This window comes from Sinocyclocheilus rhinocerous, unplaced genomic scaffold, assembly GCF_001515625.1.
Source record: "Sinocyclocheilus rhinocerous isolate Xijiao unplaced genomic scaffold, SAMN03320098_v1.1 scaffold1290, whole genome shotgun sequence".
Taxonomy (NCBI): domain Eukaryota; kingdom Metazoa; phylum Chordata; class Actinopteri; order Cypriniformes; family Cyprinidae; genus Sinocyclocheilus; species Sinocyclocheilus rhinocerous.
The window spans coordinates 70090-86504 of record NW_015652269.1 but is presented as its reverse complement, the minus strand read 5'-3'; the positions used below and the strand labels follow the sequence as shown (position 1 = coordinate 86504).

The following is a 16415-nucleotide window of genomic DNA, read 5'->3' as shown; positions in this document are numbered from 1 at the left end:
TAAAAAAAATTTGTGAATTCTTAGGGTTTCGCTGATGTTTAATGTTAACTATCTTTTAATCAAAACAAAACCTTATTTACCCCGTTTGTATCTGCGAGGCATCCGTTACACATTTTCCCTCTGTGTTAATGTCAGTAATTATGACTCTCGAATGTCTGACTTGACTCTTGGTAATGTATTTTGCCCCGCCCCCAAAACATATGATTCGACTAGCAGTCGAATATTGGCAAGATTCGAAAATTCCGATTCGACTATGAAAATCCTTAGTCGGGGACACCCCTAATAAACAGTAATCTCTAGCTTCCGCTAACTGTACATGTGTACACTAGGGATGAAACGATTACTGGTTTGACGATAAATCATGATAAAATTCCCTACGGATAGTAAGTTATTACCGGTTAATATTTTAATTTGGATTAAAACTATATTCGATTACCACAATTTGTACAACTCAGGATAAATAAATACTGTCCAGCATAAAGCACAGTTATAAGTAACAGTATCACGTGCGCAGAGTAGTTTAGTTTTGTGTGAAAACATGGCGGAAAGCAGGGAGGTTTCAAAAGAGTGCTAAGGGTCTTCAGAAAAGATTTGATGGCATTTTGTTTTCATCTTCGCTCCATGTAATACCTAGTGAAGTAGTGTTCTTATCGCAGTGCTTTGTCCACGGAGGTTACGGGAAACTGCTCTAATTCTGCTGTTCCATAAGCACCACCTGCTGTCAGAGAGTGGATTTAGAGAGTGACATTTACATTCAGCCTGTCTGCAGGTTTTGTCTGGCCAAAAAACAGACTGAATTTGCATGCCCTGCTGTAAATGTTGACCAGTTGATGAAAAACAAGCTTATGTGATTCTACACATTTAAACAATTCGGATAAGGTATCTAGAATTATTTATGGAGCAGATAAAATGCATATAATCATTTATTAATCAGTTATCATTTCGACTTCACCCTTTTCTTTATTTAAAGGCTGAAATGTGAGGTTTACCATTTTATGAAACTTTTTCAAAGCTTTATTTGAACATTTCGTACATTTAATTAGACTGTTGTCGAATCACTTCAGAAGGCCTTTATTCACCCCCAGGAGCTGTGTGGAGCACTTTTTATTATGGATGGATGCGCTTTATTGGCATTCTATTGGACTATTGAATATCACCCATTCACTGTCATTATAAAGCTTGGAAGAGCCAGGACATTTTTAAATATAACTCCGATTGGATTCATCTGAAAGAAGAAAGTCAAATACACCTAGGTTGGCTTGATGGTGAGGGTGGGTAATGTTCATTTTTGGGTGAACTATCCCTTTAAGTATGTAAACAATGACAGAGATTTCAACACCAATGCGCATGTCTGGTGCTGAAGCATTTCTGGCAGTATTTTTACAGAACAGTATTTTAGAGAACTAATATGATGTATGCATCAAACATTTATCTGAAATGACTTATCCAGGTGTCTACCATTACCCCATGGTGTATTTTACATAAGGCAGATGATGAAAGCATATTTCATAGTTCAGATGCTTATTTTCTCAAAGTAAAGTTCGGGAAAATCTAAATCACTCCTACATTTAATCGCTCATTATAATTAATGAGGCTGTTAAAGGTGCATTCGTTAGTAGATTTAAAGGATTAGTTCACTTCCAGAATAAAAATCTCCTGGTAATTTACTCACCCCCATGTCAGACCAGACATTTGTGGTTAAAAAATATATAAATGTTTATTTGTTTTAGAAAATGAGCGATGTTTTCTCTAGATAAGACACTTATTCCTCGGCTGGGATTGTGTTGAGCCGTTTGAAGCTGCACTGAAACTGCAATCTGGACCTTCAGCCCGTTGGTGCCCATTGAAGTCCATTATATGGAGAAAAATCCTGAAACGTTTTCCTGAAAAACCTACATTTCTTTGCGACTGAAGAAAGAAAGACGTGAACATCTTAGATGACGTGAGGGTGAGTAAATTATCAGGAGATTTTTATTCTGGAAGTGAACGAATCCTTTAACCTCCCTGTTCTTCCCAATAACAGAACGGTGTTATATGATACACTGCCATTTATCAACGTGGATGAGCATTTTTGTCCGACAAACAAACCAGACAGGAGAGTAAATGAACGTCAATTGACTGTTTTTGATGTCTTTCCACAGTTGAAACAAGATCCCTTCTGATGTTCATTCATGTTTACTGTGTGCTGCAACCAGTAAAGAGGAAGAGATGATCGGTTCACGTGCCACTTGAACTGAGGCGCTATAGTAATCTGTCACCACACATTAAAGAGCCACAAAACAGTATTTATTGTTTGAATTTCTTTAAAAAAAAATAATTACAAAATTTGAAAGCTGAGACTTTCTTTCATACTAATAAAGCAACCTATTCTGTCTTGTCTGTCGGTGTGTTGTCAGTGTCCTCTTTTCTTTGTATTTTTCACTGCGTGAGAACATGATGTGTGGCGTGAGAGCGCTATGGCTTGTCGGACATAGCACCAGTAACCAAGGGGGGCGGGTCTTTGTGAAGGGTCAACTGTAAAGGACACCGACACTAGTTTTAAGGCCCGTTCACTTCAAGAACGATAACAATAAAGATAAAGATATAAGCATTTACAGCAGCGGACGATATCGCCTGTTTATTCTAAGCGCACGCTCGTCTGCCGCTTTAAATTCTCGAGCTCGTTATAGCATGATTGATTCTGATTGGTTGTTAATGTTTTTATCGTTCATCGGCTGAACGATATTGTTTCTCTGTGCCTTTATCGTCATAGCTGCGATGTGCACTCTGCCATTCTTTAATATTGAGAACAATCTGAGAACAATATCGTTATCTTTATAGTTATCGCCCTTGGTGTGAACAGGCCTTTAGAGTTTTAGAGAGCACACTACACAATTAATTATCTTACCCTTACAATTTAGATGCAATTTAGGCACCACTACTCAGGATTTCCTCAGTCATGAAATCAGTCCACCTTGATGTTTACGCTCAGTTTTGTCTTTGTCAGTTTTTCTCCCTTCTGGCTTCAGTCCCTTTTCTGCCTCCTGAGCCATACAGGTTCTGATTCTCTTGTTGGTAAAGCACGATAGTAAGTGTTTTCCATTCTCTAACTGTATGAGGATTCTCTTCAATGTTTAAATCCGCAGATCAAGTCATTGTACCATAGTGAAATACACTAACGATCTGCACCCTACATAATTAAAACACTTATAGATTATTATTATGAGTAGTTCTTCATCTCGTGTGAGTGTACACCATTCATACTCTTCCCAAAAACTATTTATTTCTTAATGTGGAAAACGTTTTAAATTAGCACCAAACTACTGAATGCACCTTTAACACCGCAAGCATGGGACTTGTGTAGGTTACTTTAAGAGCCTGTAAAGAACAGTCTCAACTAGACAAACTCTACATATGAAACTAACAATTAGTTCCATTCATCTACCAGAGATCAAATGTGTGCTTCATATCCTACAGTTGTTAATATTGTAGACATTCAGCCGTCTCTCTTCACTTCTGCATCAAGCGTGCAATTGTTGTTTCAGTTTAGAAAATCTTAACATCTTAATTTTCGTTAGTTCCATGCATGCAGAAACTGAACGTCATGGTCCAGAGTGCTGACGTTTCATCATTCAACGAGTCACTGTGAACAAAGAGCCATGTGCTGTTGTTTTGAATGAGTTTGACAACTAACAGGAAATGTTCCAGGAACATTGTTCACTGCCACTGATGAAGATGGTATTTTTATTGCAACACTTCTGAAGTGTATTGTCTAATTGTGAGCAAAAGAAAGATAAATAGGGGTCTTATTATAATCTACATGTAAAATGACTTTTAGGAAAGTCTCACCTCGTGAGTCCTTCTTGCTGGGTCTGCTTTTTGGGCTGACAGCTTTCTTCTTGCTGGCCTGGATTTGAGATTGTTCTCTCCACTTCTTCAGCTGGAAATTGATGAATTTCCACATCATCCAGGCCTGGGTCAGGCAGATGGCTGACAGGCATGTCATCCTAAAAGAGTCATCGTTCACAAATTTAGCCTCAGAATATCTCAAATTTGATTCCTACCCTCACTGTTAGATCCTATCTTGGATGGGAGAGCTCTCAGTCACATCAGCTAACCCTTAGATCCCTCAGGGTTCTGTGTTTGGCCCTCTCTTATTCTTGATATACACAACTACACAGAGACTAGTCATTCAGCCTCATGGCTTTTCCAGCCTGCTATGCTAATGACTTGAAGCTCTGCCTGTTGTTTAAGCCCAGAATACAAATAAAATTATGGAAATCTGAGACATAGATAAAAGAAAACCACGTACAATCTCGTCATAATCCCGCCATGAAGGTCAGCACTAGGGATGGGTATTGTTAAGGTTTTTACAGCATTCCTACTCTGATCAATATCAATCTATCTGATCCGGCCCAAAGTGTATGCTAGGTTATGCCCACAGTGCACATGACGTGAATTTTGGCATCAGAAAAGTACACGCGTACTGTACATGCACCTCCCAATATTTTTAACCGTGCATTCAATGCACACGCAGCTCTCACATGCACATTGAATTGTTTTTGCTTAGTTTGTCCACAAGGTGTCGACACTAAACCAGGCTGTTGTTTCACGGTCGGTCGGAAAAGAAATGGAGGGGATGGAACAAGAACAACAAACTACTGAAGGTGGAAAAAACAACAAGCGCCTGCATTGCCGAGTGCATGTGTGAGGGGATTAAAAGAGGTCCGCAACTCTATTTTATATGAGTCAAATGGAGAATACCTTGAAAAGCTGTGTGTTCAACTGCGTACATGTTAACATACGTAATAAACGAAGTATACTTTGGGCTTAACAGTATTCTTACCGGTTCTTTTGTTATTGTTTTATGAATGTCAAAAAAATATTGTCAACAAAAAATCTGCTCTGTAGCATGTGAGACTATATGCGAGAGAGATCTCTCTTCTGGATCACGAATACCGAAAATGCATCATAGGTGAATGTCTTATATTGTCGCATATAGTAACCCATGGTGAGATACAATTTGCAAGATAACATTTATGTAGCAATAATTAATAGCAAGTGTATTTTCTCAATTTCTCCAGTACCGAAAGCATAACGATAACGTCTTTCATAATTTTGCCCCGGGGCCCGTTTACGGTACCCATCCCTAGCCAACACAACATCAAAATTCAGACCTGTCCACAGTAACATATCAAAGTTGGCCCGAAACCTTGGGGCTATAGATAGTGACCAGCTTATTTTCACAGAACACGAATCACTGACCACCAGTGTTCCCTCTAAGCTGCGTGTGCGCACGACCTCTTACATCATGAGTGTGCAGAAGAAATAATATGCCGCACACAGGACAGACGCAAAAATGAGTTGGGGAAAGGTTCAATTCTAGTAAATGTGAAATAACTGCAATGTTTTTGGCAAACCTTGTCGCTCTTAGAACTGGTGAATGCGGTTTACAGGTTTCATAGAAAGAGAATGATGTGCGCCAAATGAGTCGCTGTAGAAATCAAATACTTTAATGGTTGAGGACGAAACAGCTCAACATGAGAGAAACGCAAATATAATGACTTGTGAAATAAAACCTCATCATGTTTGAAAGAAGAGTGGCTTGATTAAGTGGTGGAAATATAGCGGATGATGAGCACAGAACTGTAACAAGTATTTACAGTCAAACACAGGTGTAGTAGTGTGCAAACTCCACTAAATGAGGATGTTTTAGATTACTGTAAAAGAATTCACATATTCACGTTTTTTGAAAATATTTGTTTTATTATATTATAAGCTTATAAATAATTGACCTCAAAAAGGGAATTCATGAGCAATAACGGCTTCATTTTTTTATATTATATTATAAAGAATTGAACTGTTCCGTGTACTTCTCAGGTAACCTAAAATGTGCATCATTTAGTTACATCAAGGGTCAAATCAAATATAAATAGCACATTAAAGTTAAAAGTTACACACTTTTTTGTGTGTGCACTGTACAGCTCTGGTATCCTTTGGTATTCTTTATATATAAAGAATGTTTTTGCTCAAGTGGCCGAAATTTCCAGCCAATAGAGAACATTTTTGCTCAGCAAGAAAAACAAATTCCCACAGATTCCCACTACATAACATAAGGAGGACCAGACCCTTCATGACTGCTCATGCTGTCTGAACTTTACTGGCCAGCTCTGGACTACTGTCCTCTCCTGTCATTATAGTCCCTTTTGGATGAATCGCTTGTATTGCATCTGCCTGCTAAACAAATAAAAGTAAATATCACAGAGCAGGCAAGCATGTGGGAAATCCAGCTGAATTACCTGACAGTCAGCACATTAAAGTTTCCTTCTGCTAAAGAGAATCCCTGATTATCAGTGCGGGACAGGCCAAAACCAAACGTCAGGACAGAAACGGTGAGCGTCAGGAGGCGTGTGATGACAAACAGCAGAGCCCAGAGTGTGAACCTACGAGACAACACACAGGCCAGGCCTCTTAACAACAGCCTGAACAATCCAAAAACCATCTAAAAAAATTATATGACTATATGACAAGAAATACGTGCAATATGATGTGAGGGCTTAAGACGGGACGTGAACGCACCCTTTCTGCTTGTTTTCATCACTGAAGTAGAAGAGTCGCGAGGCGTGGAAGAGCAGCTCTACCAGATAATGTGGCACCAGAAGAACCAGACCCAGACGGTGGAGACTGAGAGAAGACACACGAGACAGATTCACTCCTCAACAGTGTTGGGAGTAACGCATTACAAAAGTAATTAATAGTACAGTAGTATATTACTTTTTGCTGTAATCAAAAGTAATAATATTACAGTAGTATATTACTTTTTGCTGTAATGTAGTAATATAACGTATTACTAATACAATTTGGGTAATATTATTACTCGTTACAATCTCAGTAACGCAAGTTACAACAACATATTTTAAATAAAAATTAATTGGTGAATTTACCAACACCGCAAAACAGCATAGGAGAAAAAATTCCGCGGGTAAAATAGTTTGTCTGTTTCCTGTTGCTGGAATTAGATGTTTGAGATGACTGCAGAGACAGATTCTACATTTGTGAAATGGACACACTGTTAATTTTCAGTTCATCGGAGAAAAGGATAAGAATGCATAGTCAGGTGCAATATATGCAACACCAAACTCTCAACATGGAGAAATAGCACGAGTAAATGGAAACACCTGGACTGGTGCCACTAACACTAATCGGAGTGAGCTGTGGGGTCGGAGAAGAGAAAAAATACGGTGGACGAGCGCAGCGCAGACAAGCAAAATTAAGTTTAACTAAAAATAACAAAATTTGTTTTTATTAAATCATAGTATTATAATGAATATGCGAAATATTTGACTTAAATAGCCTAATTAACAGATTAACAAAACGTAAGGAAAAGACTGAGAGATATGCTGAGTTTGGTAGGCTATTTTTGTGGCGCGGCGCTCTACGAAAGTCCACGGAAAGGAAACCGAGATGACAAAAATAAAAGTAAACACGTTGCAGTTTCGAATGATCTGTATGACCAAAAATTACTTTTTTTGTTGTTTGTTTCCGCTGTTCGATCGCGCCGGTGCCTCACGCGCACACATCTACAGCATTGCAAACGTTGCAGCCTGTTCATTTTCAGAATAAAGTACAGTCAACCAAACATATAGATACACTGGTTAATTTAAATAGTGCGTACTGCGTAGTACAATCCGTGCCGTTCAGCCTAAGCTCGGGCCAAACACACATTTGCTCATGTGACGAGGATGAGTTTATGATGTAAGCCTGGTTTACATCATAAATAATAGTTTAACATTCAAATACATCTCAAGTATAGACACATTTAATTGGATTAATGCCGAATGAGAGAGGTGGGCTGCGCGAGAACGCCGTTTGCTTTCAGTTTCGCATTGTATTAGCCTAATTCGTTTTGGCCTGTTTAGCAATTAATTTTCATTCTTGTTTTCTTCTGAAACCGTTCAAAATAGCCTATAGGCTAGGTAATGCGTTTATTATTTGTACATTATAACATTTCGCTTTATTTACCGGTGTTATTATGTATGTAATAATAGTTTGTGCTTATCTGTGTTTAACCTAAACTACAACGTAACATTAATGTAGACCTACATACCGGTATCTAAATATGATTTTATAATTTTATGCTTTATAGACCTACCACATTACCCTCCACTGGATGTAGAATGAGCAGCAATAAACTACATTTTGGCATTTTATAATACTAATGTGGATATTTTGGTGAAAGTAACTCAAAAGTAGTGTAACGCATTACAATTCAGAGACCGTAATATTGTAATATTAGACAGCAGCTAGTAATATTTAATGTATTACATATTGGAAGTAACTTGCCCAACACTGCTCCTCAATAACTCAAACATACACGTCCACAAACTGCTTCCTTATGAATTAACCACTACCGCTGCACTCATCCAGCATGTGCCATGTTATAAAAACACTCATATTTTCATATTGTGTGCGGTGGTTAGTTCACAGTAGTGACAGAAATTAAATTCCACTACAATGCAACATTTGCTCCCTTAAAATGATTTCCAAAAGATTTTCACCATAACCCTATGAGGTATATGCATCATCTTATGTCAAATTCTTGCATTTAAGACATTAATAATAATAATGAGCTGAAGTGCAATTCTGATGAATTTACACATCTCAGAGGTGACTTGAACACATTTACACTATTTAATGAGTTATTTATTAAATTATTTAAATTAAGTTATACTTTAAATATGAAATTAAAAACGCCAATAGGTGGTGGCAAGTCACTTTCTTAATGAGTCGTGTCACTGAGTTATTCATTCAAACGATTCGTTCAAATGGCTGATTCATTCGGTCATCGAATCATTCATGAAACAAATTTGTTCAAAACACAGATTCATTCAGGTGCTCAGAGATACAAAACAGTTCTGCTGTGATTTCACAGGGAAATTTTCATTGATAAAAAAGCAAAAACAGGCCAAATTGAAAACATTGTGTCTAAAAATGTATTTCAGAATGTTAACTTATAGTTTTATAAAATCAATATGCCATTCACAATCGTGCTGATATCCAGGAAAAACATCAGTCTTGATTGTGTGATATTGCTGTATCATTTGATACTACAATAAATAAACATGTCTAAATAAACATGTCCTTGTTCTGGCTCCAATTTTGACTTTCCTGCATTTTAAATGTGATAATTCTCATCATTTCAGAAAATAAATAAGAACTACTTAGCCTAAATGACTAGAAAGAGTCTAAGCATTTGAAATAAATGCTGAATAAATGTTCATTTTCACCATTTCATTTGAAAAGGACCTTTCTTGAACTAGCAGCTTTGGGTCTATCACTAGTCTCATCGTAAAAAAAGCAAATTCACCCTGAAATAAGAAAACACTCACTTGAGGACATAGGCACCAGTGATGTGAAATATATAAAGGCAAATGTAGTACAGTTGGCGTGGAACATCCTCCTAAACACAGAAATAAACACAATGTCAATGTAATAATCTACAACAAGAACCACATTGTATTAGAAACTATTTCTGTCAGGTTCATCAGCTATCAGTGCATATTGCACAAACTAAGCCTTACCTTTCGTACTTTCTGAAAATACAGCTCAGGAAGAGCATGGAACCAGTAGGCAATCTGACAGATATAGAAAAACTTCACTTGGAAACTACAAGACAGAAAGAAGGTTGTAGATTAGCATGTCAGCCTCATAATGTGTCAAATGCTTACAAATATTAATACAGACAGGTTACAATTTCAGCAGCTTGAGTTGGGATTTGCAGAGTTGTTCAGTGTTTTTTTTTTTTTTTTAAATAGTTTAATTACAGGCATTTAAGATCCTGCAATAATCAAGAATGGACAATGATGACGTGTGCAATATATTAAAAGTTTACTTAAGGTCTCTTGGCGAATCATGCATTAAAAGATTTATTAAAGAACAAGGACAATCCTGTCATACATTTGCATATCTACTAATAAAGCAGGTGGGAAATGCATTTCTATATAGTGTAAGGGAATTAAATAATGCTGAACAATTTAAAAGAAAAGGATCTTCACCGTAACAATTTGACGTGGCGTTATCTAAGCCTTTGACTTAACAGAGATGAAGCACTAATGTCATGAGATCGCTCAGACAAGCAAGGGTTAGTGATCTGAATTAGCACATATTAACTAAAACTACTGAATTTACTGTAGGCACACAACTGATGATTCCTCAAATCACACGCTTTTACTTTGCTTAGCGATTAAGACACCATTTCTTTTTTTATAAAGGGTTGTGAGAACTTCACACTCACGCCATGTGGATATGAGGATAACCTTCCCAAAGAAAAGTCGGATTTGTCACAAACTCCTCCTGTTGATTAGAGAAACAGTCATTTAATCAGTGCACAGATGAGGGTAGAAGAGATGTGAGACATGATGTACAGATCTCTTACATTGGTGAGGATGCTGCAGCCCCAAATGAAGGAGAACGAGTAGAAGGTGGCCAGCTGGCCCGACTCATTGAACTTGCTGTGCTTTGTTTTGGACAAATGAAGTCGGCGATTGATTTTCTGTGGAAACAGAATCAGGTCACTGCCTTGCGAGATCGTGCATGAAGGGCAATTTGAAGAAACCATTCAAATTAGTTTCAAGTCTCTTCACTGATAAAACTGTCTGACACAGGCTTTCAGGCCTGATTTGACAAGTAATAGATGACAAAAAATAAATCATAATAATTTAGCACAAAATATATAAGATTTTAAATGTTTTTTTTTTTTAAACGTTCATCAAGGCTGCATTTATTTGATCAGAAATACAGAAAAAACAATAATATTGTGAAATATTTTAATATACTTCATTACTCCAGGCTTCAGTGTCACATGATCCTTCAGAAATCATTCTAATATGCTGATTTATTATCAACAGTTGTGCGGCTTAATATTTTTTTCAAGAACCTGTGATACTTTTTTCTTTGATGAATTAAGTTTAAAAGAACAGCATTTATTTTAAATATAAATCTTTTGTAACAATATACACTACCATTCAAAATTGTGGTTTCAGTAATTTTTTTTCTTTCTTTTTTTGAAAGAAATTAATACTTTTATTCAGCAAGGATGTATTGTAATCGATGAAAAGTGATTTCATTCATTCAGATTTATGAGTGTCCCAAAGAGCATTTCAACAGAAGGACCTGTGAGCTTCTGTAGAAAGGAGTTCATATGCTCAGTGTCACAAATGAACATTAGATTAGTGATCAAGAAAAGGATCTTAAACACGTCTTTATTTCAAAAGCTAAGAATCCATGACATTACTTACGTCGAGTATGTACTCTTGAATCAGGGCATGAAGGATTATGGCAATGAGCAGGTAAAAGAAGACCGTTGCCATGTCCTTGGGACCGTATTTGTAGTAGCTGAAAGGCTCAGGTTTATCCTCTGCATCTGAATAAACCCAGGGAGCCAAAATGATTTCAACTCCACATTATGCACTCGTTAGGGGTCCGAGCAGAGCGGCTCATTTAGGAACGCTTTCCGCTAATTGCCTCAACTGGAGAATTTGCAACATTTCACAGTGACATTTCCACAACTGATGAAGCCACCTGGGATAAGTGGTGAAATGTCATGAGCGCCGGAAACACTCATTCAGTTGAGTAGAATAACTATACGCATCTGTAGATACTCCTCACAAAAGTCACTTAATTCATTACATTTCTCCACAAATACAAGCCACTTCAATGATCAGTTGTAACCCAATTGCCTGAAATATATCTAAAACTTTCCAAAAGAAAATTGGTAGATTGTGGCTTAATGGAGTGCTGTGACCAACGTAGTAAGTTATCGATAAAATTTATACAATAATATGCTAATTATATTAGTCAAAAAAACTAATTATATTGTATAAACAACAGGCGACAGGCTCATATCGGCCGATAATATCGGCAAAACGATATATCGGTCGGGCTCTAGATAAAATATATACAATAATATGCAAATTATATAAGGCAAAAAAAAATTTATATTGTATAAACACCAGGCGACAGGCTCAAATCGGCAGATAATATGAGATGGTCCTCACTGCAGAACACAAGATCCAGATCCAACTCCTCTCACCTTACATATATCTAAACCTACCCGTCTCCACCCCCTGATCCCTAAACCCACCCATCTCCACCCCTAAACCTACCATCTCCACCCCCTAGATGTGGATCCAACCCCGCCCCCTGGATCTTTGTTCTGCAGTTAGGGGCTACTTGATAATATCGGCAAAACGATATATCGGTCGGGCTCTAGATAAAATATATACAATAATATGCAAATTATATAAGGAAAAAAATTTATATTGTATAAACACCAGGCGACAGGCTCATATCAGCTGATAATATCGGCAAAACTATATATCAGTCGGGCTCTAGATAAAATATATACAATAATATGCAAATTATATAAGGCAAAAAAAAAAATAGCGATGAGTGAATTTACACTTTCACTTATAGCACTACAATCTAAATCATCGTTTTCACAGAAGCTTGCCATTTATTTTTACAGGAAAATTGTTCAGCCACATCAATTTTATGGAGAGGAGTCTATCATTTAAAATTGGCAATAGCGGTCACATTGATGTCAGCTCGGACCCCAATGACTGCAGTTTTATTTTATTTATGTGTTAGCATCTTTGAAAGACCTAGATCGTACCCGTATCCAGGGTTTGTGTGACATTATACTGGACTGTGATGAACATGATCGCATATTTTGCCGTCACCTGCAATAAAAACATAATCATATTAATACAAACAAGTATACACAAACATATTGCAAAGGATGAGAGTCAGAAGACATCACTGTAATGAGGAAGTACAGTCAGATCATGTGATCAAGCCGTTTTATGCTTTCATTATTTCATTCAGCATGTTTAGTGCTGTTTCACTAAAATATTAAAATAACACTTGTCTTGTTGCAGGCAATTAAATGAAGGGATTTCATTAAGAGTATATCACGATTTGTCTTCACTGGAACTGCCATGTTTTCTTATGATCCATGAACACCATGGTTTTAGGATCAGAAACAGACTGCACTAATGCAAAATATCATGTGAGGATCATGTTATTATATGAGTGTAAGAGTCAAAAAATTACCTAAAATGTGATGAATACGTTACTATACGAGTATCATTTGCAATAACCTCAAATTTGATCCATGTGATATGACATAAAAATGTTTAATAATAAATAAATAATTATAAACCCGATGACCTGGTTGATTTTAATAGCAAATAATAACATGACGCTCATCATATACACACAAACACAACATCAAGCATAATTATGTTATCATAGGAATTTAATAGTAAAAACCTCAAACATGATGGTCATGTTATATCATATAGATCTAATACTAAGCAAACATGATCTCCATGTCATGTTATGAGTTCAATAGTAAACAGTGAGCTCAAGCGTGATGATGATGATGTTATGATATAAGAAATAAATCACCTCAAACATGAGCCCCAGCAGGACGATCATGGCCACACACGACACCATATCCGCGTGATTCTGGATCACAAACTCGTGGCTCAGCACGGGAGGACTCTTGCTCTTCTTTCGGAAGCCCATCGCTCTTCTCTCGCGGGGGACAAACACCTTATCCGTGCAGAGACTCGCAGCTAACGCAAATCTCCGGGAAATTCACACTAGTCAGTCATCAAAGCCCTGCTGCTCTCACACCCGCTAACGACGAGACCCGGAAGCTGTGAAGCGCCCCATGAACAGCGCAGCTGGCGCAGTAAGAGCATACAACAAATATATTTTTCTCTTTAGAAAACAGCAGTTGAATACAATTCTAATACGTTTTTCCTTTTATTTTGGAAAAATTAATTGTTCCGTGGAATTTTGTTAGATGTATATGACACGAGAGAGAGAAAAAACGCGTTTAGTGGGCTCCCCACATCACAGCGTTACATTAATAAATATTAACAAAGTGTCTTTAAATACATCAATTCTAAATTTTGCCATTGTATGTTGATGTACGTTGTTGAACTGTACCGTAGGGCTTTTATTTTGGCTTTAGGCTCGACTAAACCGGAAGTTTCTAGAATCACGCATGGCCTTTACGTAAACATTTTGGGCTTATGACTGAGCGCGGTCGTTTAGGTATGATCAGTTTAACGTTTTGCACCTATTTTATGACATATTTTTTTACGCCCGTTTTGCTGTTGGTGGTTGTTTGTTTATATTATTCTCTGGAAACAGATTTTCTAGCTTACTCATACAGTGCCTTACTTTAATATCTTATTAATATAACGCAAGTCTTTTATATTGTATTTAATTAATTTATTACTTTCTAACCCACAACTTTCTAGAGCTGACAAAATGATCTTATATGACAGACAAATGATAATTGTTATTACCAGTCATTGTAATGGGATTCCAGTCACATTTACTCTAGTAATATCATGTGAACATGGACCTCAAAACCAGTCCTAAGTTTTCAATTTTTCGAAAATCATCCGAAAGCTGAATACATAAGCTTTCCATTGATGTATGGTTTGTTAGGATAGGACAATATTTGGCCGAGATACAGCTATTTGAAAATCTGGAATCTGAGGGTGCAAAAAAAATCAAAATATTGAGAAAATCATCTTTAAAGTTATCCAAATTAAGTTCTTAGCAATGCATATTACTAATCAAAACTGAAGTTTTTATATATTTACGTTAGGAAATTTACAAAATATCTTCATGAAACATGATATCCTAATGATTTTTGGCTTAAAAGAAAAATCTATAATTTTGACCCATACAATGTATTGTTGGCTATTGCTACAAATATACCCATGCTACTTATGACTGGTTTTGTGCTCCAGGGTCACATATAATATAACATGTTTGTGACCCCTGTTTTAAACAGATATGGCGGGAACAGATATGGACCCTGAGGTGGCTCGGGGCTTGTTTGAAGAAGGAGCCACGCTTGTTTTACTTGGTGTTCCCGAGGGAACAGAGCTGGGACTCGACTACAAAACCTGGACCCTGGGCCCTCGGTTCCGTGGGGTGAAGATGATTCCTCCAGGACTTCACTTCCTCCACTACTGCTCCACCAACTCCAATGAAGCATGTGGTGAAATTGGCCCCAAAACAGGCCGGTTTCTGTCCCTGAAACCCCGGGAGGTGCTTGTAGCCCACTGGAACCAGAGCGAAGATGATTTGGAGTTCACACGGGACCCGGAGGAGGCCGAGCGCATGCGGGCCAACCTCAGAGAACTTGATGGCTATCTGGGCCCCTATCCCTACGACACTCTCCGCAAGTGGGTTTCCCTGACCGACAGACTCAGTCAGGAGGTTGCCATCGCTCTGCAGCCCCTCAGCGGGAGGGTGTGCGCCTTCAGCGACGTCGTCCCGGAGCTGAAGCTGACCCACACTAAAGACCGCGAGGAGCAGAACCTGCCCCGCAACGATCGGGAGTGTCGGAGCATGAAGGAGGGGCTGGACAGACTGCCACGGATGAAACTAAGGGAAGGCACGGAGCTGCGGTTTTCCAACATTCCCGAACAGGCGTATCCTCCTGGATCTACACCTGCTCAGATCACCCAGCATAGTATGGATTGGAGTTACGCTCTAAACTGCGTGCTTGAGAGCCATTATAAAGAGCAGCCGCTCAGTATACTGGGTGAGCATTGGTTGCTGTTCAGTTTACTAACCAAACATCCTGTTAAACCTGAAAGGATGCTCATTTTGTTATAAAAAGCCCATAAATGTAGTTGTATTTACATCTAGTTGGGTAGCTTGTGGTCTTGTAATATTATGCATCGCCATTGGTTTTAATTGAGACAAGGGAACGTTTAGAAATCTAGTTATAATTTGTGCACCGAAATAATAGAACGTCACTGTTTATCTCCATGTTTGCAGGAGAGCTGCAGTTTGCGTTTGTCTGTTTCCTCATTGGGAATGTGTACGAGGCCTTCGAGCACTGGAAAAGCCTGCTGGCTCTGCTGTGCCGCTCCGAGGAGGCCATGAAGGAGAGGAAGGATCTGTATCTGGGCCTCATCGCTGTCCTCTACCATCAGCTGGGAGAAATCCCTCCGGACTTCTTTGTGGACATCGTGTCCCAGAACAACTTCCTCACCTCCACACTTCAGGTGCAGTTCACACGGTTTTCCCCTCTCAAATCCCAGTTTCAGCTAAAACTGAAGTGGAACATGAACAAAGTTCAAAAGTGACCCTTTTTACTTTAGTAATTAAAGGCACAATATGTCATTTTCGCCGCTAGAGGGCACGTATTCAAAATAAACAGAAGAGACAAAGGCGTAGTTTGATGACGCTGTGACTGAGTGAGGAATCATGGGAGTTGTGGTCTTCATCCCCACAGCCGATGCAATCCGACGGGACTCGGGCAGAAATCATGTTCATGGATGAGCTAATGATTTATTAACGTAGTAGAATGAAGCAGGGTGAGGCTGAAAGCC

At 38.2% G+C, this 16415-nt stretch overlaps 2 protein-coding genes across 3 annotated transcripts in view; one reads left to right on the top strand and one right to left on the bottom strand.

The window, feature by feature from the left end:
• LOC107714267 (translocating chain-associated membrane protein 1-like 1) overlaps positions 1-13735 on the bottom strand; it is a 19758-nt gene extending 6023 nt beyond the window's left edge. Inside the window, exons 1-10 of the mRNA XM_016520080.1 lie at positions 13450-13735; positions 12653-12719; positions 11277-11401; positions 10415-10531; positions 10274-10332; positions 9561-9645; positions 9369-9439; positions 6559-6663; positions 6279-6422; positions 3829-3986 (exon numbers count right to left, since the gene is read on the bottom strand). Of these exons, the coding sequence (XP_016375566.1) occupies positions 3829-3986; positions 6279-6422; positions 6559-6663; positions 9369-9439; positions 9561-9645; positions 10274-10332; positions 10415-10531; positions 11277-11401; positions 12653-12719; positions 13450-13569 (1051 nt within the window). The 5' untranslated portion in view covers positions 13570-13735. The remainder of the gene's footprint in view (positions 1-3828; positions 3987-6278; positions 6423-6558; positions 6664-9368; positions 9440-9560; positions 9646-10273; positions 10333-10414; positions 10532-11276; positions 11402-12652; positions 12720-13449) is intronic.
• Positions 13736-14030: 295 nt separating this feature from the next.
• Positions 14031-16415, top strand: part of LOC107714266 (protein AAR2 homolog) — a 7992-nt gene continuing 5607 nt past the window's right edge. Inside the window, exons 1-3 of one of the 2 annotated variants that reach the window (XM_016520077.1) lie at positions 14031-14106; positions 14861-15619; positions 15859-16088. In XM_016520077.1, coding sequence (XP_016375563.1) covers positions 14085-14106; positions 14861-15619; positions 15859-16088 — 1011 coding nt within the window. In that variant the 5' untranslated portion in view covers positions 14031-14084. Of the gene's footprint in view, positions 14107-14150; positions 14168-14860; positions 15620-15858; positions 16089-16415 lie in introns of those variants that run through there. The other variant, XM_016520078.1, reaches the window with a different exon arrangement.